Here is a 22,085-nt window from a genome sequence, read left to right as displayed (position 1 = left end):
AGTGCTCCCAGTATCCAGTGCCCCCAGCACCCCCTCACACAGAAGACCCCAGCACCCAGCGCACCCATACCAGTGTTCCCAGTGACCCCCAGCACCCCACACCAGTGCCCCCAGCACTCCCTCACACAGAAGACCCCAGCACCCCCGTACCAGTGCTCCCAGCACCCACCACAGCACCCCCCCCCACCCGCAGCACCCCGTGCACCCCTACCCCCATCCCCAGTGTGCCCCCCCATGCCCAGAGCACCCCGACACCCCGCTGCTGGTGCACCCCTGCCCTCAGCGTGGCTGCACCCCGACACCCAGCCCATGGAGACCCCCCCCACACACACCCCTAGCACCCCCTGAGCCCCCCTGCCCGCTCTTTCCCTCCCTCCCCGCTCCCCCCCCGCAGCCCCTCTGCCCCTCACCCCCCGCTGCTGCTCCAGCCCCGCAGCCCCCCCCTCGCCGCTCCCTTCGGGCCTCCACCCAGCCCAATGCACACCTCTCCGCCCCCCCCCCCCAGCACCCCCCTTCTTGCCTGCAGCCCCCCCACATCCCTCTCTGCGTCCCTCCCTCCTTCCCTCCATCCTCTCCTGCATCCCTCCCTCATCTCTCCTGCATCCCTCTCTCCTTCCATCTTCCCTCCCTCCCTCCCTGCCCGCATGCCCTCATCCTCTCCTCCCTTCTTCCCTGTCCCTCCTTCCATCCGTCCGTCCTCAGCATCCCTCCTTCCCTCCATCCGTCCCTGCACCCCCCACCCCCCCATCCCTCCCTGCACCCCTCTTTCCCCCCCTTGCATCCTCCCATCCAGCCTCCCGTCCTCTCGTGCCTCCTGCACTCCGTCCCTCCTTGCACCCCCTCCATCTCTCTCCATCCTCCTCCACTCCATCCCTCCCTGCGTCCTCCCATCCTCTCCTCCCTCCCTCCCTCCCTCCCTCCCTCCCTCCATCCCTCTTTCCATCCTCCCATCCTCTCTTCCATTTCCCCACCCTCTCCTGCATCCTCTGCTCCATCCCCCCCCCAAACCCCTCCACCCCTCCGTCCCTCTTTCCATCCTCCTCTGCTCCGTCCCCCCATGCCTCCCTGCATCCCTCCGTCCCTCCCCGCACTCCCCTTTCCATCTTCCGCATCCTCCCATCCTCTCCCGCACCCTCTGCTCCATCTCTGCCCCCCCCCACATCCCTCCATCCCTCTTCCCATCCTCTTCCACTCCATCCCTCCCGTACTCTCCTCCATCCTTTCTTGCACCCCTCTTTCCAGCCTCTCCTGCATCCTCTCCTCCATCCCTCCTTGCCTCCCCCCATTGTCCTCGCACCCCCTCCATCCCTCTTTCCATCCCCCACCCCTCCATCCCTCCCTGCACCCCTCTTTCCATCCCCTGCATCCTCCCATCCATCCCCCCATCCTCTCCTGCACCCTCTGCTCCATCTCCCCCCCCCGCACCCCTCCACCCCCCCTGAACCCCTCCATCCCTCTTTCCATCCTCCTCCATCCCCCCCGCACCCCTCCATCCCCCCCGCACCCCTCCATCCCCCCCGCACCCCTCCATCCCTCCCTCCTTCCCCCCCCCCTCCCCCTGCCCCCCCCAGCACACGAGGGGGTGCCCACGCTCTGCTCTTTATTGCCACTGGTGACAACGTGTGGGGACCGCGCGGGGCTCCCCCCGACAGCAGCGGGGAGGGGACGGGGTCGGGGTCCCCCCCCGCCATGGGACACCTCCAGGGTGGGCTCTGGGGGCTCCCAGCCCCCCCCGGCACGGGGCTGGGGCTGGCCCCGGCTGCTGGGACCCCCGGGGGAGCCACGGGGGGGGGGGTGGATTGGGGGGATTTGGGGGGTTTGGGGGGGTTGGGGGCAGCCGGTCACCACGCGGCGTCGGTGTCGTACCTGTGGGAAGAGCTGCCGTGAGACCCCCCCCCCGAGACCCCCCCCCGGCACCCCCAGGGCCCCCACCCTGGGGTGCAGAAGGGGCCGCAGCCCCCTTCCCAGGGAGGGGGGGGGGACAGGGACGGGGATGGGGGGGGGGGCACTCACCAGGACCTGTCGCCGGTGGCCCCCAGGAGCAGCTCCGACACCAGGGCCTCGGGGCTGGCGCGCTTGCCGTACCTGCGGGACACGGGGACGTGCAAAGGGGCCTCGCACGCGGGCGTGCAAGGAGGGGAATGGCACGTGGGTGTGCACGGGGGGGGGGGCTCGCACGTGGGTGTGTAAGGGGGGCGTGCACGTGGGCATGCAAAGGGGGCCTCGGGCGTGGGTGTGAAAAGGGGCCTTGCACATGCGTGTGCAAGGGGGAGAATTGCACGTGGGTGTGCACGGGGGGGCCTCACACGTGGGTGTGCAAAGGGATCGTGCACGTGGGCATGCGAAGGGGGATGGACATGGGCGTGCGAAGGGGATCTTGCACGCGGGCGTGCAAGGGCCGCTCACCTCTGCCGCGTCACCAGGTTGATGTAGTGGCGCAGGGCCGAGAAGTACCTGGCCAGCTCCTCGGGGGACGCGTCCTCGCCGGGGCTCTCGGGTTTTGGGGGGTAGGCGGCCCCCAGCGTGCCCAGGCACAGCAGGGCGCAGAGCGCCAGCACGGCCAGCACGCGCCACGGCCTCGGGGACGTCACCATCTGGGGGGGGGTGGGACAGGGATGGGGGGGCTCGGGGGGGGGTCGCCGGGTCCCGGGGTGTCACCCCCAGCCCCCTCCGGTGGCCTCGTCCCAGCCTGGAGCGGCTCTGCCCCACGGCAAAGCCCCCGTCCCCGTGGGGATGCAGGGACCCCCCCGCACCAGGACCCCGCCAGGGGCACCCCCAAAGTCCCCAGGGGGACACAGCCCCCCCAGGACCCCCCCTCACCTCCCAGAGGGAACATCTCCCACACCCCCAAAATCCCCCAAGGGGACACATCCCCCCCAGGAGCCCCCCCAGGATGCCCCCACCCCCCCAAATGGGACATCTCTCCCCCCCCCCAAAGTCCCCAAGGGGACACATCACCCCCAGGACCCCCCCAGAAGGGACATCTCCCACCCCCCACCCCCCAAATAACCCCCCCCCAAGGGTGACCTCCCACCCCAGGGACCCCCCTCCCCCATAGGACATCACCCCCCCACGTCCCCCCCCCCCGTCCCCCAGCCCCGTCCCCGCTGTCCCCGCACTCACGGTGGAGGCAGCGAGGTGACAGCGCGGGGACACGGCGGGGACACGGACACGGCGCCTCGGCTCTTATAGGATCGGGGGGGGCCGCCGGCTCCTCCCTCGGCCGTGACCCACCCGGGGCACAGCAGGACCACGGCAGCCCCCCCCCCCGCCGCCACCCCCCCCCCCGGCTCTGGGGCACGCACGCCTGGTGCCAGCGGCTGTCACCGTGTCACCGAGCCGCGGGGCGCGGGGCTGTGCCGGAGCGTGACACCGAAACCGGGAAGGGACCGAGCTTGGGGCTTGGGGGGGACAAACTGGGGGGGGGGGGACACAGATGGGGGCTGGGGTGTCACACGGACACGGCACGGGGACGGGGAACTGACACGGCACGGGGACAGGAGGGCACGGGGATGGGGCATGGATGTGGTAAGGGGACGTGGCACGGGGACATGGCAGGGACGTGGCACAGAGATGGCACGGACACGGCACGGGGACAAAGGGCGGGGGATGCAGCTGTGGGTGTGACACAGACATGGCACGGGGACAGGGCACGGGGACAGGGCACGGGGACAGGGCACGGGGACAGCACGGACACAGCAAAGGGACAGGGCATGGGGACAGGGCATGGGGACAGGGCATGGGGACAGGGCACAGACACGGCATGGGGACACTGCACAGACATTGTGAGGGGACATGGCACAGGGACATTGCACGCGTGGCACAGGGACGGGGCACAGACATGGCACGGGAACGGGGCACGGGGACAGGGCACAGACAGGGCACAGACAGGGCACGGGGACAAAGGGCAGGGGACGTAGCTGTGGGTGTGACACAGACAGGGCACAGGGACAGGGCATGGACGTGATGTGGGGACATGGCATGGGGACAGGGCACAGACAGGGCACGGGGACGCAGCCACGATGTGGCACGGGGATGTGGCACAAGCACGGCCCGGGGACACAGCGCGGGTGTGGCACAGGGACGGGGCACAGGGACAGCACAGGGCACGTGCCGCACGGTCAGGGCACGGGGACACAGAGCAGGGACACGGCATGGATGTGGCACAGGGACAGGGACACAGCCCGGGGACACAGCACAGACACGGCGCAGGGACAGGGCTCAGGGACGGGACACGGATGTGGCAGGGGGACGCAGCAATGGCACCGGTGGCGCGGGGACAGGGGGTGACACCCGGCTGCAGCACAGAGACTGGGGGTGACGCACAGTGACGGCACGGGGACGGGGGGTGACACGCAGCCACGGCACGTGCGACAGGCTCAGGGGACGGCAGCGACGCGGGACGTGGCACAGGGACATCAGCCACGAGCACGGCACAGCCGTGACACGGCACGCGCCACCCCGGGGGGACGGGGACAGGGATGGGGACCCAGCCACGTCCCCTCCGCCACCGCCACCGCGGTGACACGTCCCCACGGAGCCAAGAAGGGGCCACCGAGGCCACCACGAGGGACCGGGGGGGGGGACGAGGTCCCCAAACCGCCCCCACGCCAAGGGAGGGGACGGGGGGGACGCGGCCGCGGGGTGCCACCAGCCCCGAGCCGGCCGTCACCCCGCCGAGCAGCGGGGCAGGGGACAGCCGGTGGCAGTGCCACCGCGGCGTGGGGATGGCTGGTGGCAGTGCCACCGCGGGGGGGGGGGGGGTTGGGGGGGCCGTGGCCGCCCCCAGCGCTGCGGGAGGAGCCCGAGGCGCCCCGCGGGGTGCAGCCGGGAACACGCGAGGCCCCGGCACGCAGCGGGACGGTGGCACGAGCACGGTGTCACGGTGTCACGCAGTGTCACACGGTGTCACACGCACATCCCCAGCTCTGTGCTGTCCCCCCCCCCGCCCACGTCAGGGGGGTGCAGCCCCCCCCCACCAGCACCTTTCACGTCCCCGCGGTCGATGGGAGGTTTGATGGGATCGATGGGGTTTTAATGGGATCCAGAAGGGGGGCTTAATGGGATCGATGGGGGCTGCGTGCCTGGGGACACACCGTGCCCAGCCCTGCTCCGGGGGGGGCGCTGAGCCCCCCCCCCACCCAAGACAAGGGCTGGCGTTGTCCCCAATGTCCCCAAGGGGACCAGGATGCCCCCCCCCCCCATCCCACTGTCCCTAAGGGTCCAGGACACTGCCGCTCCTGTCCCGCCGCACCGCCGCTGCCCCACGCAGGGGGGGGCGGTTTGGGGGGGGGGGGGGGACAGAGCAGGTGTGGGCCCCCCCCCCCCGGCCGGGGCAGGGAGGGGAAGCGCCGTTTCTGCCCCATTTCCCCGCGGGGACAGCAAACAGCCGCCTTCCAAAGGTCACAGGATGGCTCTGCACCCAGGCCCCCCCCGGCAGGCGGTGGGACAGGAAGGGGGGGGACACAAAGCGCGGTGTCACACGCGTGTGTCCACCCCCCCCCAAAATAAAAAGCCCAGGAGGTCGGAAAAGCAAACAGGGCGCTGCCGCTCGCCCGTGCTTTATGGCCCCCGCCTTCCGCCCGCGGTGCATTAGGGCCCCCCCCCGGGGCGGAGGCCGCCCCTTATCGCCCGGCAGCGCCCTGTTTGCTCGGCCCCGCGCGCTTCCGATGCGCCGCCGCCTGCCCAGCGGGGCGGCAGGAGGGGCTGTCACCACCGGGGGGGGGCCTGTCACCACCGGGGGGGGTGCCAACCCCTCGCTCGGCCCCCCCCCGGGGTCAATCCGGGCAGCGAGCACGGCCCCGTGCCTCAGTTTCCCCAGGGGAGGGAGCGGCAGCGGCGAGGAGCACGGTGGAATGATTGAGCACCGGGAAACCAAATATATATAAAAAAAAAAGAATAAATAATGGTTCTTTTTGTTTAAAAAAAAAAAAAATAGGGGGAAAAAAAAGAAGAGAGAGGCCTCCGGGGCGCTCAGCCGTCGGTGGCGAGGATGACGACGGCGCCGAAGATGCCGACGCTCTGCCCGATGAGCTTCATCTGGTTCCAGAACTCGACGCGGCGCGCCCGGTGCCAGTAGGCCAGGTTGCCGTCGATGAGCAGGATGCCGAGGGGCAGCAGCACCGCCAGCACCTGCGCCGCCGCCCGCACGTAGCAGCCCGAGAGGAAGGCGAGCGCCAGCAGCCCGTAGACGACAAAGAGGAGCTGCAGGGTCAGCTCCCCCCCCAGGATGTGGTTCAGGTAGGCCAGGCGGTCCTCCGTGCTGTGCTGCAGCGAGTACGCCTGCGCGGAGGGGTCAGGGAGGTGGCGCGGCTTCCAGGAGACCCACCCCCCCCCCCCCCCGGACCCCCCCGGACCCCCCCCGATACCTGGCAGATGAGGTAGATGCCCAGGAAGACCTGGCCCGTGGACTGCAGCGAGCGGCTGCGGGGTTTCTGCCGGTACAGCTCGCCCGCGCCGCTCGCCAGGATGAGGAAGCCGCCGATGATGGCGATGGTCCGCGAGTACATCCGCACCTGGGGGGGGGGGCAATCAGCGCCGGGACCCCCCCCCCCCAGAACGCTGCGGGGGGTCTCAGGGGGTCTCTCACCTTGAGCCAGTCGCCGTAGTGCGCGTGGCCGCCGACGTGGGCGGCGTAGGTGGCGAGGGCGAGCTGCAGGGCGGCGCCCAGGGCGAACCAGCGGCGCTTGACGCCGAAGGACATGAAGCTGGCGCACAGCACGGCCGCCCCCATGTCCACGTACAGGTACGGCACCGGGATGTCGGGCTGCCTAAGGGGGGGCGCAGGGGGGGTGCACCGGGGGGGGCGTCCTGGGTCTGCCGGCACCCGCTGAGCACCGCCCTGCTCCACGCCCAGCCCCACAGAGGACTCCCCCCCCCAGCCGCCCCACACCAACCAGCGCCCCCGCCCCCATTCCCACACCGACCCCGCAGCCCCCCCCCCCCACTGCCCCAGGACCCCTCAGAGCTGCCCCCCCCCCACACTTAACCCAGTCCCCCCCCACCCCCCCGTCCCCACTGCCCCTCAGCTGCCCCCCCCCCCCCCCCCCCCCAGCCCGGCTCCCCCACGGGCCCCACCCCCAACCCAGGACCCCTCAGCCCCACCCCGACCCCGCTGCCCCCCAGCCACCCCACAACTCCCCCGGCCCCACACCGACCCCAGTCCCAGCTGCCCCACGCCGACCTCAACACCCCCAGCCCCCCGACGCCTACCCTGAGCCCCCAACTGCCCCCAGCCGCCCCACAACTCCCCCGGCCCCCACACCAACTGCAGCCCCCCCCGGCTGCCCCACAGTAACCCCATGCGCCCCCCCCCCCAGTCCCCCCCCAGCTGCCCCCCAACTCCCCCAGCCCCCACATCACCCCCCAGTCCCCAGCTGCCCCACAATCACCTCACAGCTACTCCCAGCCCCACACTGTCCCCAGTCCCAACTGCCCCACACCAACACCATATCCCCAGCTGTCCCCCGACCCCCCAGCCCCACACCTACCCCCCATCACCTCCAGCCCCACACCGCCCCCCACCTCCCCCCGCCCCACACCACCCCCCCACCTCCCCCAGCTGCCCAACGCCCCCAGCCCCACGCCCACCTCATAACTCTCCCAGTCCCCCCAACTGCCCATAACCCCCCCAGCCCCACACAGCCCCCCACCTACCCCATGCCCCCAATTACCCCATAACTCCCCCCAGCCCCATACCTGCCCCACACCGCCCCCCAACCCCCCACCTGCCCCACACCGCCCTCAACCCCTCCAGCCCCACATCGACCCCATAACACCCCCAGCCCCATGTTGCCCCCCAACTCTCCCAGCCCCAAACTGCTCCCAGACCCTGCCCAACCCCCCCAGCCCCACACCAACCCCACATTGCTCCCCCAATCTCCCCAGCTGCCCCCCAACAGCCCCACGCCCCCAGCCGCCCCCCAACTCCCCCTGCCCCACACCTGCCCCAGTCCTCTCAGTTGCCCCACACCAACCCCATGCCCCTAGCCACCCCTCAACCCCCCCCAGCCCCACACCGCCCCAGCCCCACACCTGCCCCACACAGCCCCCAACCCCCCCCCAACTCCCCCAGCCCCACACCTACCCCATGCCCCTAACTATCCCAGAACACCCCCAGCCCCACACTGCCCCCAGCCCCACGTCGACCCCCGCCCCCCACCAGCCCCATGCCCCCAATTACCCCATAACTCCCACGTCGCCCCCATCTCCCCCAGCCCCGCGCAGCCCCCAGCCCCCCCAGGCCGCGCACCGCCGCCCGTCGGCCCGCTCCGCGCAGAGCAGCAGCCCGCTGAAGCAGTGCCAGAAGGGGAAGCGGGTGAGCAGCACCCCGCCGCCCGCCGTCAGCAGCCGCAGCGCCCGCCGCCGCCACCCGCGCCCGGCCGCCATCGCGCCGGAAGCCCGGCCCCTTCTCTTCCGCCCGCCCGCCGGAAGTCCCGCCCCTTCCCCGGGAGGCACTTCCGGCGCGGCCCGCACAAAGCCACGGCGCCAGAGCCGGGGGGGGATGGTTAAAAAAAATCCGGGTTTTATTGTTTTTCTGCTAAACAACGCTAAAAAATTTTTCCTTTGTTTTACGGCTTTTTTTCGGCTTTTTTTTGTTATTTTTTTATTTCTTTTTACTTTTCGCTAACTCCGCCGGGCAGGGCTTGAATTACTTTAAAGAGCTTCCGTCGGCTTTCTGGGGGGAAAAACGGGCGGAACGAGGAAAAAAATGAAATAAAGTTAAAAAAAAGGGGGGGGAAATGCAAAAAAATAGGGGGAAATGATGAAAACAGTGAAAATTAAATGGAAAGAGAGGGGGGAAATGACCCCTGCCCCTCTGGGTCCCCCTGGTGAAGGAGGACAAAAAATGGCAATTTTGGGGCAATTTAGGTGAAAATGGCTTTTTTCTGTTTTTTTTCCTCTTTTTGCTCTTTTTTTCTGTTTTTGTTTCTCTTTTTCTTTTTTTTTTGTGCTTTTCTTTTTTTGTCCCCCCTTTTTTTTTTGCCATGATCCCGGGTCGAGAAAACTGCCAGAAACTGTAAAAAACAAAAACAAACCCAAACCACCCCAAATTCGAGCCCGTTTCCCCCAATATCGCTGCGTGCGCTTCAATAAAAGAAAAAGCCCCAGGCGCCGTTTATTTCACTCAAGCCTTGCCCTGTGCAAACAAAATTAAAACGGGGCCGTGCCCCGGCCCGGCCGCTCGTTGGGTTCGTTTTTGGAGGGGGGGACGGGTTTTTTTTGAGGAAAAAGGGGAAATCCTCCTGCGTGAGGGGACGGGGGCGGGGTGGGAGCCCCCTTTGGAAAAATAAAAGGGGGGCTCCCTGCGAATATCGGGGGTCCAAAAAGAACGCAACGCAGGCGGCCGGCGGGGGCGAGACGCTGGCGGGCCGTTAGTGGGGGAGGCGCGAGCGTTTAAATTATCTCTCTTTTTTTTGTTGTTGTCGGGTTTTTTGTTTTTTTTTTCCAAAGTCTAAGGTTTGGAGAAGCGTCGGCGAGCCCGGGGGGCCCCGCTGTGTGTGTGTGTGTCCCCCCCCGGGTTGCGGGGGCTCAGGCCGACAGGGCGCTCTCCTTCTGCGGCGGCGGCGGCTGCGAGCGCTGCATTACCTTTTGGCTCTCCGCGTCCCGAAAGTGCTTCTCCACCTGGGGGGGGGGGGCGGGGGGGCTCAGCAGGGGCTGGGGGGTGTGAGGGAAGGGGCGTGCCCCCCCCGGCCCCCCCCCCCCGTACTCACAATTTTGCGCACGTGCCCCAGCGCGCTGCCCTCCTTGCCCTTGCAGTTCTCCACCTGGTACGGGGGCGATGACCACCTCCTCCATCACCACGATGTTCTTCTCCTGCCACTTGCAGTCCTTGATGCTGCGGGGGTGGTGGTGGGGGGGCAGCGGGGTCAGCGGACCCCCCCTTACACTCCCATTCCCCCCCTTATCCCCTAACTCCCCCATTCATCCCCTTTGCCCCCATCCCCCCTTTTACCCCTGCTCCCCCCTTTACCCCCACTCCCCCCCTTTTACCCGCCCCCCTTCACCCTCGTCCCCCCCCTTACTCCCCTGTTCCCCCCTTTACCCCCTAACTCCCCCCTTTTATCTCCTTTTTGCCCCCATTCCCCCCCATTTTCTCCTCATTCCCCTTTTACCCCCCTTTACCCCCATTTCCCCTTTATCCTCTCCTTTACCCCCATCCCCTTTTACCCCCATTCCCCCTCCCTTTACCCCCATCCCCCCCATTTCCACCCCTTTACCCCCATCCCCCCCATTTCCACCCCTTTACCCCCATCCCCCCCATTTCCACCCCTTTACCCCCATTCCCCCCTTTTAGCCCTTTTACCCCCACCCCCCTCCTTTTACCCCCATCCCCCCGTTTTACCCCCATTCCCAGCTTTTTACCCCCCATTCCCGCCCCCTTTAGCCCCATTTCCCCCTTTTACCCCCACCCCCCTTTACTCTCCCCTTTCCCCCTTTTACCCCCATCCCCCCTTTACCCCCATCCATCCCATTACACCCCATTTCCCCCTTTTATCCCTATTCCCCCCTTCACCCCCGTTCCCTCCCCCATTACGCCCATTCCCCCCCATTACCTCCCTTTTATCCCTGTCCCCCCTTTTACCCCCATTCCTCACCCCTTTACCCCCATTTCCCCGTTTACCCCTATCCCCCCTTTTACGCCCACTCCCCCCTTTACCCCCAGTGCCCCCCTTTTACCCCCCTTACCCCCATTCCCCCCGTTTTACCACCCTTTTACCCCCATGGCCCCCCTTTTACTCCCCCCTTACCCCCACTCCCCCCCATTCCCCCCCTTTACCCCCACTCCCCCTTTAGCCCCATTCCCCTTTTTTACCCCCCTTACCCCCATTCCCCCCTTTTACCCCCTCTTTTACCCCCATTCCCCCCTTTTACCCCCCTTTACCCCCACTCCCCCCTTTTACTCCCCCCTTACCCCACTCCCCCATCCCCCCTTTACCCCCTTTACCCCTATCCCCCCATTCCCCCCATTTCCCCCCCCCTTACCCCCTCCCCTTTACCCCCGCCCCCTTTCCTTCCAACCCCCCGCCCCCCCAGCCCCCCACCTCCCCCCAGGTGGGGTCCCCCCCCCCGGCCCCCCCCCCCCCCACCCCCCCGGCCCCCCCTCACGTCTTGTGGATGGTCTGGAAGAGCTGCTGCCCCTCCAGGGAGACGCCGGCGCTGATGGCGTACGCCTGGCTCAGCTTCTCCTCCTTCTCCAGCCGCGCCTTGCTGGCCAGCTGGGGGGGGGGGGGGGGAGCACGGGGGGGGGCCGGGGGGGGGGGGCACGGCTCCCTGCACCCCACCCCCCCGCCCCGGGGTGTGCCCACCCCCCTCCAGGCTGTGTGACCCCCCCGGGGTGTCTGAGCCCCCCGGGCTCTGCGACCCCCCCAAGGGAGTCCCTGACCCCCACCCCCGGGCTCTGTGACCCCCCCCCCCAGGTGTCTGACCCCCCTCCAGGCTGTGTGACCCCCCCGGGTTCTGTGACTCCCCCGGGCTCTGCGACCCCCCCCAGGCTCTGTGACCCCCCCCAGGACTCTGCGACCCCCCCCGGTTCTGTGACCCCCCCCAGGACTCTGCGACCCCCGGTTCTGTGACCCCTCAGGGCTCTGTGACCCCCCCCCCGGTTCTGTAACCCCCCGGGGTGTCTGAACCCCCCGGGCTCCGTAACCCCCCAGCTCCGTGACCCCCCCCCCCGGGCTCTGCGACCCCCCCCACGCGCCCCCTGCCCATTTCCCTTCCACCTCTTCCCCTCTTAAACCCATTTCTGGCTAAACCCCTGAATTAATGCTTTTTTTTTGGGTTAAAACCCTCCAACCGACACATTTTGGGGTCAAAACCCCTCGATTTGGGTTAAAAATCCCTCTCCCCCAGGCGGCAACGGGGCCACAACCCCCCCCCCCCCGTCACCCTGGGGGCGAGAGGAGCCCGGAGGCGCGGGGCCGTCGGGGACCCCCGGCAGCTCCCCCCCCCGCTCCGAAACAGGCCCAAAACCTGCAAATTTGGTTATTTTCACTTATTTTCACCGCCTTTGGGGGGGGGGTCCTTTAGGGTCTGCCTTGCACCCAGCCGGCGCGGGGAGGAGGAGGAGGAGGAGGAGGAGGAGGAGGAGGAGGAGGCCGGCGGGGCTCCCCCCCGATTTTGGGGAGAAAAAGGCGGTTTTTGGGTGGCCTCGCGCTGGGGGAAGTCACAGGAGAAGCCGTTTTGGGGCAGAATTTGGGGTTCTCGAAGCCCCCGGCGGTGTGGGAAGGGGCTGCTGGGCTCGGGGTGGCGCCCGGGGTCCTGGGGGGGCAACCCCATAGCGCGACCCCACAGCCGGACCCCACACGGCTTCCCCGGAGCCCCCCGGAGCCCACCCGCCAGGCGCCGGGTCCTCAAAATCCTCAAAAATCCCCAAAAGACTTTTTTCGCAGCTCCTGCCCTCAAAACCCAGCTGCGTTTTTCCCGGTGAGGAGGAGGAGGAGGAAGGCCTCCATGGGGGGGGCCCGGGTGTAGGGCTGCGTGTTTGGGGGGGCACCGGGGGGCGCTTTGGGGTGAGAAAAAGCCTCAAAACGGCCCCAAATCCCCCCCGGGGTCCTGGGGCTGATGGGCACAGCCTGGGGCCTTCCTCCTCCTCCTCCTCCTCCTCCTCCTCGCCTGGGCCCCCTGCCCCCCCGGGGAGCCGCAGCCAAAATCCTGTGGGGTCACGGGGACCCCAAAACCCCTCAGGGCTGAACCGGACCCCAAATTTAACCCCCAGCCCATGCCCCCCGGGGATTTATGGCCCCCGCCCGGGGTCCCCCCACCTTCATCTTCATCCTCCTCCTCTTCCTCACCTGGGCCCTCTGCTACCGCGGGGAGCCGCAGCCTCACTCTGGTGGCTCAAAGACCCCCCAAAACCCCTCGGGGCTGAACCGGACCCCAAATTTAACCCCCAGCCCGCGCCCCCCAGGGATTTATGGTCCCCTCCAGAGCCCCCCACCTTCATCTTCATCCTCCTCCTCTTCCTCACCTGGGCCCTCCACTTCCCCAGGGAGCCGCAGCCTCACTCCAGCGGTGTCACGGAGACCCAAAAACCCCTCGGGGCCGAACCAGACCCCAAATCTAACGCCCAGCCTGTGTCCCAGAGGGAATTTACAGCCCACCCCCGGGCCCCCACCTTCATCTTCATCCTCCTCCTCCTCTTCCTCACCTAGCCCTCCGCTCCCTTGAGGAGCTGCAGCCGAAATCCCGTGGGGTCACGGAGACCCCAAAACCCCTCAGGGCCGAACCAGACCCCAAATCTAACCCCCGGCCCGCGCCCCCCGGGGATTTACACCCCCCTGGTCCCCCCCGACCTTCATCTTCATCCTCCTCCTCTTCCTCACCCAGGCCCTCTGCCCCCGCTGGGGAGCCGCAGCCTCACTCTGGTGGCTCAAAGACCCCAAAAACCCCTCGGGGCCGAACCAGACCCCAAATCTAACCCCCGGCCCGCGCCCCCCGGGGATTTACACCCCCCGCTGCCTCCCCCCTTCATCTTCATCCTCCTCCTCTTCCTCATCTGGCCCTCTGCCTCCCCCGGGGAGCCGCAGCCTCACTCCAGCACATCACGGAGACCCCAAAAACCCCTCGGGGCCGAACCGGACCCCAAATCCAACCCCCGGCCCGCGCCCCCCGGGGACTGAGGCCCCCCCCGGCCCCCCCCCACCTTGCTGACGTTGAGCGAGGCCAGGGGGCGGCGTGTCGGTGCGGTCGGTGAGGATCTCCACCTCGGAGACGTAGTGCAGGTTGACCAGCAGGATGTCGGCGTGGTTGGGCCGCCCGCTGGACGAGGGGCACTCTGCCAGCCCGTCAAGGGAAACCCCAAAAAAAGGGGGGGGGGGGGGGCTCGGGACCCCCCTCACGAATAAGGCTGGGGGTGGGTGGGGGGTGCAGAGGGGTTTGCGGGGGGGTTTTCCCACCCCACCCCCCCGCCGGGCTCATTTTGGGGTCAAAGGAGGCGGGTTTGGGGGTCCCAACGCACGATGGCCCCATTTTTTCCCCAAATTAACCCAACCCTGAGCACACCCTGCCCCCCCAGCTCCCTGAGCCCCCCTCCCCGTGTCCCCCCCCCCCCCCGTGGGGGGGCCCCTCCTGCTGCCCCCCCCCCAGGGCTGCATTATCCCCAAAAGCCCGGCCCCTTCTCCCCAATCCCAACAGCTCCAAGGGGTCCCCCGGGACCCCCAGCCCCCCCCAGAACCCCTCCTGAGCCCCCCTGCCCCCCAGGGCAGCCCTCACAGCCCCCCCACCCCAACCTGTCCCCAAACCCCTCTCAGGCCCTCACCGTGCCCCCCTCTGCACCCCCAAACCACGGGGCCCCCCCCACCTCCCCCTAGCCCCCCAAAGCCCCAAAAAAACCCCACCGGACCCCCCCCCACCCCTCCTGGAGGGCTCCCCCCTCACCCCTGTCCTATAGGGCTCCCCCCAGCCCCCCGTAACCCCCCCAGGACCCCCCCCCCAAGGCTCCTCACCCCCCAGCAACCCCCCTAGAGCGCACCCCTCAGTAAATCCCCTACAGAGCTCCCCACACCCCGATAACCCCCCGGTGATCCCCCCACCCCTAATAACACCCCCCAGGTCCCCTCACACCCCAATAAACCCCCCTACGCACCCCAATCACTCCCCTACACATCACCTCGCTCCCCAACAACCCCCTTACGCATCCCCTACACATCCCAGTAACCTCAATAATCCCCTACACACCCCCTCACATCCCAGTAACGCTCCTACACATCCCAGTAACCCCAATAACCCCCTTACACATCCCCTCACACCCCAATAAACCCCCTACACAGCCTAACCACTGCCCTACACATCGCCTCGCACCCCAACAACCCCCTTACACATCCCCTACACATCCCCCCACCCCAATAACCCCCTACACACCCCCTGACATCCCACTAACAGTACTACACATCCCAGTAACCCCCTTACCCACCCCAATAACCCCCTTTCGCGCCCTCTCACGTCCCAATAACCCCCTACACGTCCCCTCATGTCCCAGTAGCCTCCCTACGCACACCCCCACCCCAGTAACCCCCTACACATCCCCTCATATCCCAGTAATGCCCCTACACACCCCAACGACCCCCTTACACACCCTCTCACACCCCAACAACCCCAATAACCCCTACGCATCCCCTCATATCCCAACAGCCCCCCTACACATCCCCCCACCCCAATAACTCCCCTACACACCCCAACGACCCCCTTAACACATTCCCTCACATCCCAATGACCCCAATAACCCCCTCCACACCCCCTCACGCCCCAATAACCCCCCCAACAACCCCCCCACCCCAATAACCCCACACATCCCCCACCGACACCCCCACATCCCCTAACCCCAATACTCCCCCAACACCCCCCAAACCCCAACACCCCCCTCACCCCCAGACCCCCCCTTTCCCCAATGCCTCCCCCAAATACCCCTTCACCCCCAGACTCCCCTCACCCCAACACCTCCCCCAAACCCCTGCTCACCCCCAAAACCCCCCTCACCCCCAGACCCCTCCTCACCCCCAGACCCCCCTTCACCCCCAAATCCCCCCTCACCCCCAAAGTCCCCCCTCACCCCAACACCTCCCCCAAACCCCTGCTCACCCCCAAACCCCCCTCACCCCCAGACCCCTCCTCACCCCAAAACCTCCCCCAAAACCCCCCTTCACCCCCAAACCCCCCCCTCACCCCCAGACCCCTCCTCACCCCAACACCTCCCCCAAACCCCTGCTCACCCCAAAACCCCCCTCACCCCTAGACCTCCCCTCACCCCAAAACCTCCCCCAAAACCCCCTTTGCCCCCAAACCCCTCCTCACCCCGACCCCTCCTCACCCCAAACCCCCTCACCCCAACACCTCCCCCAGACCCCCTTCACCCCCAAACCCCCCCAGACCCCCCTTCCCCAATACGACCCCCAAACCCCTCCTCACCCCAACACCTCCCCCAAGCCCCCCACACCCCCAGACCCCCCTTCCCCAACACCTCCCCCAACCCCCCTCACCCCCAAACCCCCCTCACCTCAACACCTCCCCCAGACCCCCCTCACCCCAACACCCCCCCCCTCTCCCCTCCCCTTTCTCCCTCCCCCCCTTTCTCCCTCCTCCCCCCTCCCCTCCCCACCCCCCGCCCCGTACCCAGCGGCTCCCCACCGTCCCCCCCCCCCCCCCCCCCCCCGAGGCGGATACTGAGCGCCAGCATCTTGCTGGGGTAGTCGAAGGCGACCACCTCGCCCTGCAGGCGCTGCTCCTGGCAGGTGCGGCACGCCACCTGGCTGCCCACGCTGAAGCACTCGCCCGGCGCCGCCATCTTGTCTCCCGGCCCCGCAGCGCCTCGGCCGGGGGGGGGGGGGGAAGGAGGGGCCTCCGCCGCGCACGCGCGTTGCCTGCCCCCCCCCCGGGCCGCTTCGCGTGGCGGAGGAGGTTTGGGCCTCGCCGCCCGCCGTAGTGCCGGGGAGGGGGGGGGGGGGTGCCGCGGGGGGTGCTGGGGGTTGTAGGCGGGGAGAGGCCGCGGGGCCGCGGCCCCTGTGGCTCCGCCCTCCCTCCCCCCTCCCCGCCCCCTTCGCGGTTGGAGGAGGTTTGGGCCTCGCCGCCCGCCGTAGTTCGGGGGGGGCCGCGGGGGGTGCTGGGGGGTGTAGGCGGGGAGGTGAGTGCTGGGGTGGGGGGGGCTCCAGGCCGGGCCCTGGCGGTTGCGGTGCCGGGGCCGTTACGGGGGGCCTCGGGCCGGGGGGGGGAGGGCCGGGCCCGGCGGGTACTGGGCCCCCCCTCACACAGACACACACACGTAGGCCCCCCCCGCGGGGTCCCCAAGGGGGCCAGGCCTCTGTGGGGAGGGGGCTGGGGGGGCCGGGGGGCTGGGGGGTTGGGGGTCAGACGCGGCCCTGACCTGGTCCCAGTTCCCAGCCCCGGCCCCGGCCCCGTTCCTGTTCCTGATCCCGTCCCCGTCCCCTCCCTGTCCCCGTCCCCATCCCCAGCCCCGTCCCCGTAACCGTCCCCATCTCTGTCCCCGCCCCATTCCAGTCCCTGTCCCCGTCCTGGCCTCATCCCTGTCCCCATCCCCACCCCTGTCCGTGTCCCCATCCTATCCCCTTCCCTATTCCTGTCTTCAACCCCATTCCTGTCCCAGTTCCCATTCTTGTCCCCATCCCAGTTCCTGTCCCTGTCCCCATCCTATTCCCATCGCCATCTCCATCCCTACCCCTATCCCATCCCCGTCCCTATTCCCATCCCCATCCCATCCCCATCCCCTCCCCATCCCCTCCCCATTCCAATTCCAATTCCCACCCCATCCCCACCCCCATCCCCATCCCCATCCCCATCCCCATCCCATCCCCATCCCATCCCCACCCCATCCCCGTCCCCATCCCCCGTCCCCATCCCACCCCCATCCCCATCCCATCCCATCCCATCCCATCCCATCCCACCCCATCCCGACCCCGTATCCCCCCGCCGTGACCCTCCTCTCTCCCCGCAGCCCCATGGACGCCCTGCACGCCCTCGGGATCCGCGCGGCGGCGGCGCTGCAGTCGGGGCCGCCGTGGCTGGAGGGGCCGTGGCTGTGGCTCAGCGCCGCGGCCGACCCCCGGCGCGTCTTCAGCACCTGCTTCCCGCTCGCCTTCTTCCTCGACCCCGACGTGGGGCTCGCCGTGCTCTGGGCCGGGCTGCTGGCCGAGTGGCTCAACGTGGTGCTCAAGTGGTGAGGGCGCCGCGGCCCCGTGGCCCCCAGCCCCGTCCCCGAGTCCCGTCACCCTGTCCCCCCCAGCCCCATCACCCTGTCCCCCCAGACCCCCCCGTCCCCCAGCCCTCTGCCCCCACCCCCCTGCCCCGTATCCCCGGCCCCATATCCCCACACTCCATTGCCAGCTCCCTGTACTCCAGCCCCATTACCCCATCCCCCGTCCCCTGTCCCCACACCGTCCCCCTGTCCCCCATCCCTGTCCCCCCAACCCCCAGCCCTGTCCCGTCCCCCAACCCCATCATCCTGTCCCCACATCCCCCCCGTCCCCCAGCCCTGTCCCCTAGCCCCATCCCCTGTCCCCCCACCCTATCCCCCCACTACCCCGTCCCCCAGCCCTGTCCCCCAGCCCCTGTGCCCCAGCCCCCCAGCCCTGTCCCGTCCCCCAACCTCATAATCCTGTCCCCCTGTCCCCCAGCCCCGTCCCCCCATCCCCATTACCCCATCCCTGTCCCCCAGCCCTGTTCCCCTCTCCCACCCACCCCCCAGCCCCATTACCCTGCCCCCCAGCCCTGTCCCCCCATCCCCCAGCCCTGTCCCGTCCCCCCGTCCCCCAACCCCATCATCCCGTCCCCCCATTCCCCAGTTCCGTCCCCCCGTCCCCCAGCCCCGTCCCCCCCAGGGCCCTGTGCCCCCCCGCAGCGCCTCACGGCCCCGCTGTCCCCCCCCCCCCAGGCTGCTGTTCGGGGAGCGCCCGTTCTGGTGGCTGCACGAGTCGGGGTTCGCCCGTAGGCACCAGCTGCTGCTGCGCCAGTTCCCCATCTCCTGCGAGACCGGGCCCGGTGAGCCATGCCTGGGGGCATCCCCGGGGACCCCACAGCCCCTGGGGAACCCCACAGAACCTCACAGTCCCTGTGTCCCCAGGGAACCCCTTTATCTGTGTCTCTGGGGAAACCCCACAGTCCCCCTGTCCCTGGAGAACCCTACAGTCCCCGTGACCCCGGGAAACCCCTTTCCCCGTGTCCCCAGGGACCCCACAGTCCGTGGGGACCCCACAGTCCTTGTGTCCCTGGGGAACCCTGAAATCCCTGCATCCCCACAGAACCCCACAGTCCCTGCATCCCTGGGGAACCCCACAGCCCCCGTGTCCCTGGGGATGCCACAATCCCCGTGTCCCTGCAGAATCCCACAGTCCTCGTGTCCCTGGGGGGCCCCCGCAGTCCCTGTGTCCCCAGGGAACCCCACAATCCCTGCATCCCTGGGGACCCCACAATCCTTGTGTCCCCACAGAACCCCGCAGTCCCTGTGTCCCCACAGAACCCCACAATCCCTGTGTCCCTGGGGACCCCACGATCCCTGTGTCCCCACAGAACCCCACAGTCCCCGTGTCCCCAGGGAACCCCACAGTCCCTGTGTCCCTGGAAAACCCCGTGGTGGCAGCGGGGACAGCCCCTCCACCGGGTCTCCCCTGTCCCTGCCTGTTTTTTCCCCTCCCCGGATCATTTTTCTCCCTGCCCCGGGCCATTTCTCCCCCCAGGTCATTTTTCTCCCCCCGGGTCATTTTTCTCCCCCCCCGGCCATTTTTCCCCGCAGGCAGCCCCTCGGGGCACTGCATGATCACGGGTGCGGCGCTGTGGCCGCTGGTGACGGCGCTGGCGGAACTGGCGGCCCGACGCTGCAAGAGGTGAGTCCTGAGGGGGTCCTGAGCACCTTTAGGAGGAGGGGGGCATGGGACAGGGTGGCTTTAGGGTGGCCCTGAGGTGTTGGGGTGGCTCAGGAGCTGCTCGCCCCGCTCGCCCCGCAGCCCTGAGGTGAGTCCCAGGGGACTTTAAGAGGGTCCCAAGCACCTTTAGGAGGAGGGGGGCACAGTGTGGGGTGGCTCCGGGGTGTTGGGGTGGCTCGGGAGCCTCTCACCCCACTCACCCCGCAGCCGTGAGGTGAGTCCCGGGGGACCTCGAGAGGGTCCCGAGCACCTTTTGGAGAAGGGGGACGTGGCGCAGGGTGGCTCCAGGGTGGCTTTAGGGTGGCCCGGGGGTGTCAGGGTGGCTCGGGACCCGCTCGCCCCGCAGCCCGGCGGTGAGGCTGATCCCGTTCGGCGCCTACGCCCTGCTCCTGCTGGCCGTGGGGCTCTCCAGGGTCTTCGTCCTCGCGCACTTCCCACACCAGGTCCTCGGCGGCATCGTGGCAGGTGAGCGGGGCCGGGGGGGGAGCCTTCCCCTCTCCCCTGGAGCCCCCCAAATCCCGTCCCCGCACCCCCAAACTGCCGTGCTCGCCCCGCAGGCGCTGCCCTGGGCTGGGGGCTGCAGGCTCGCACCCCCGCCGCGCGCCCGCTGCGCTTCCACGCCGCCACCGCGCTGGGGCTGCTGCTGGGCGCCCTCGCCCTGCACCGCCTGATGGGCGCCGCCGGCATCGACGTCGACTGGTGAGCACCCGGCACCCGGCCCCGTTACGGCGGGGGGGGGGGGGGTCACCCCAAATGTCCGTCCCACAGCTTGGGGGGGGCTCACCCCAATATCTGACCCCGTTATGGCGGGGGTGTCACCCCAAATGTCTGTCCCACAGCTTGGGGGGGCTCACCCCGATATCTGACCCCGTTATGGCGGGGGGGGGATCACCCTGAGATTTGATCCCATCGTGGCAGGGGGCTCACCCCAAATGTCTGTCCCCCAGTTTAGAGGGGGCTCCCCCCGAGATCTGACCCCATTACAGCCGGGGGCTCCCCCCGAGACCTGACCCCATTATGGCAGGGGGCTCACCCCAAATGTCTGTCCCCCAGTTTAGAGGGGGGCTCCCCCGAGATCTGACCCCATTACAGCCGGGGGCTCCCCCCGAGACCTGACCCCATTATGGCAGGGGGCTCACCCCAAATGTCTGTCCCCCAGTTTAGAGGGGGGCTCCCCCCGAGATCTGACCCCATTACAGCCGGGGGCTCACCCCAAATGCCCAGCCCCCAGTTTAGGGGGGCTCTCACCCCAAAATCTACCCCCACATCCACTGCTGGGGTGGGGACCACCCCCAAACCCCCCCCCCCTCTCCTCAGCCCCCAGAGCCTCCCGCCAGCACAGAACCCCCCCCATTCCCCCCCCCCCGCCCCCCCATCTCCCCATATTTTTTTTTGGGGGGGTCCCATCCTTTTTCCCCCCCCCCCCCAGGTCCCTCCGCCTGGCCGCCGCCTGGTGCTCGGACCCCTCGTGGCTGCGCCTCGACACCCGGCCCTTCGCCTCCGTCTGCCGCGCCGCCGGCAGCGCGCTGGGGCTGGGGCTGGCGGCGGGACCCCCCCGGCAGGGGGCTGGGGGGGCGCGGGAGCCGCTGCCCCCCCCCCGCCCGACCCAGGCTAAGGGTCCTGGGGGCCCTGCTGGCCGCGGGGCTCCTGGAGGGGCTGCAGCGCGTCCCGCAGCCCGCGGCCGCGCCGCTGTGGTACGGGGCCACCTTCCTCAAGCAGGCCGCGGGGCCCTGGCTGGTGGCCGTGGCCGTGCCGCGGCTCCTCCGAGCCTGCAGCGGCCCCCCCCGACCCCCCCACGCCGAATAATTTGGGGAGGGGGGGGCGGCCGAAAAGGCGCCGTGACCTCCCCCACCCCAGGGTGGCTGGGGCAAGGCCACGGCTCCCTGCGTCCCCCCCCCCCCCATGGCACAAGGGGGGGTTGGTGGCACCTAATGGCCCCCCCGAACCCCAGGGACCCCCCCCCCCCCCCCACTCCACACACTCCAAGGACCCCCCCCACAAAACCCCAGGGACCCCCCCACACACTCCAGGGACTCCCCCCCCCCCCCAAATTGGGGGCGCCCCCCTCCCCCATGTCCCGCAGCAGTGACCCGAGGGGTGCCCCCGAAAGCTCCGCCACCCCCCCCCCCGCACCCCCACCAGCGGCCCCAGTTTGACCAGTTCCTCCCAGTTTGACCTTTCCCAGTTTAACCCTTGGGGGGGGGGGGGGCAGGACAACCCTCACCCCCCCCCGACCCCCTCATGCCCCCCCCGACCCCCCCAGACCTATTCGGAGCAGAATAAAGGCGCCGTTACCAGCTCTGAATCCTCCCAAAATTTATGGGGGGGGGCACAGGGGGAGGGGGGGGGCAGGCCCGGCTCGGGATGGATTGGAGGCCCCCCCCCCCCCCCCCGCTGTGCCCCCCCCCCACGGCACGGCGGAATATTGCCAGAAACAGCTTTATTTGTACAAGGACCAACACCGGGGGGGGGGGGGGTACAAAATACGCAGCCGAGAACCACAGCGAGAGCGGGGGGGGGGGGGGAATGAGGCGGGGGGGGGGGCACGGGGGGGGGCACCTGCCCAAAACACAACGGCCTCACTCCCCTGGGGGGGGCTGGGAAGGACCCCCCCATGTTCCACCTGCATTGCTCGAAGGGGGGGGCAAAGAGCTGGTGGCCCCCCCCACCCCATAAGGAGGTGATGGGGGGGGGGGTCAAGCCCCCAAAATTCAG

At 68.9% G+C, this 22,085-nt stretch overlaps 4 protein-coding genes across 4 annotated transcripts; 1 reads left to right on the top strand and 3 right to left on the bottom strand.

The window, feature by feature from the left end:
• Positions 1-1,583: 1,583 nt before the first annotated feature.
• LOC136786751 (peptide YY-like) lies at positions 1,584-3,276 on the bottom strand. The gene is made up of 4 exons (XM_066981469.1): positions 3,124-3,276; positions 2,407-2,594; positions 2,014-2,085; positions 1,584-1,866 (listed from the first exon to the last, which is right to left on the bottom strand). The coding sequence occupies exons 2-4, from the start codon at positions 2,592-2,594 to the stop codon at positions 1,842-1,844; spliced, it is 285 nt and encodes a 94-aa protein (XP_066837570.1). The 5' UTR covers positions 3,124-3,276; the 3' UTR covers positions 1,584-1,841.
• A 2,648-nt stretch (positions 3,277-5,924) lies between these two features.
• Positions 5,925-9,277, bottom strand: TMEM101 (transmembrane protein 101). Its single transcript, XM_066981467.1, has 4 exons — positions 8,252-9,277; positions 6,590-6,770; positions 6,369-6,515; positions 5,925-6,282 (listed from the first exon to the last, which is right to left on the bottom strand). Exons 1-4 carry the CDS (start codon positions 8,386-8,388, stop codon positions 5,974-5,976), a joined length of 774 nt encoding a protein of 257 aa, XP_066837568.1. The 5' UTR covers positions 8,389-9,277; the 3' UTR covers positions 5,925-5,973.
• On the bottom strand, positions 8,503-16,374 carry LSM12 (LSM12 homolog). The gene is given in 7 exon segments (XM_066981468.1): positions 8,503-9,624; positions 9,714-9,780; positions 9,782-9,838; positions 11,110-11,219; positions 13,646-13,667; positions 13,669-13,777; positions 16,162-16,374. Coding segments are annotated over 7 exon segments (579 nt in total). The 5' UTR covers positions 16,283-16,374; the 3' UTR covers positions 8,503-9,531.
• Positions 16,375-16,633: 259 nt separating this feature from the next.
• On the top strand, positions 16,634-21,316 carry G6PC3 (glucose-6-phosphatase catalytic subunit 3). Its single transcript, XM_066981466.1, is given in 8 exon segments — positions 16,634-16,756; positions 17,447-17,668; positions 18,383-18,489; positions 19,241-19,331; positions 19,717-19,835; positions 19,928-20,069; positions 20,800-20,974; positions 20,976-21,316. Coding segments are annotated over 7 exon segments (1,053 nt in total). The 5' UTR covers positions 16,634-16,756; positions 17,447-17,450; the 3' UTR covers positions 21,177-21,316.
• Positions 21,317-22,085: the final 769 nt, after the last annotated feature.

The sequence above is a fragment of the Anser cygnoides genome, chromosome 22 (genome assembly GCF_040182565.1).
Source record: "Anser cygnoides isolate HZ-2024a breed goose chromosome 22, Taihu_goose_T2T_genome, whole genome shotgun sequence".
NCBI classification, from domain to species: Eukaryota; Metazoa; Chordata; class Aves; order Anseriformes; family Anatidae; genus Anser; species Anser cygnoides.
This window is presented reverse-complemented; position numbering and strand designations above follow the sequence as displayed.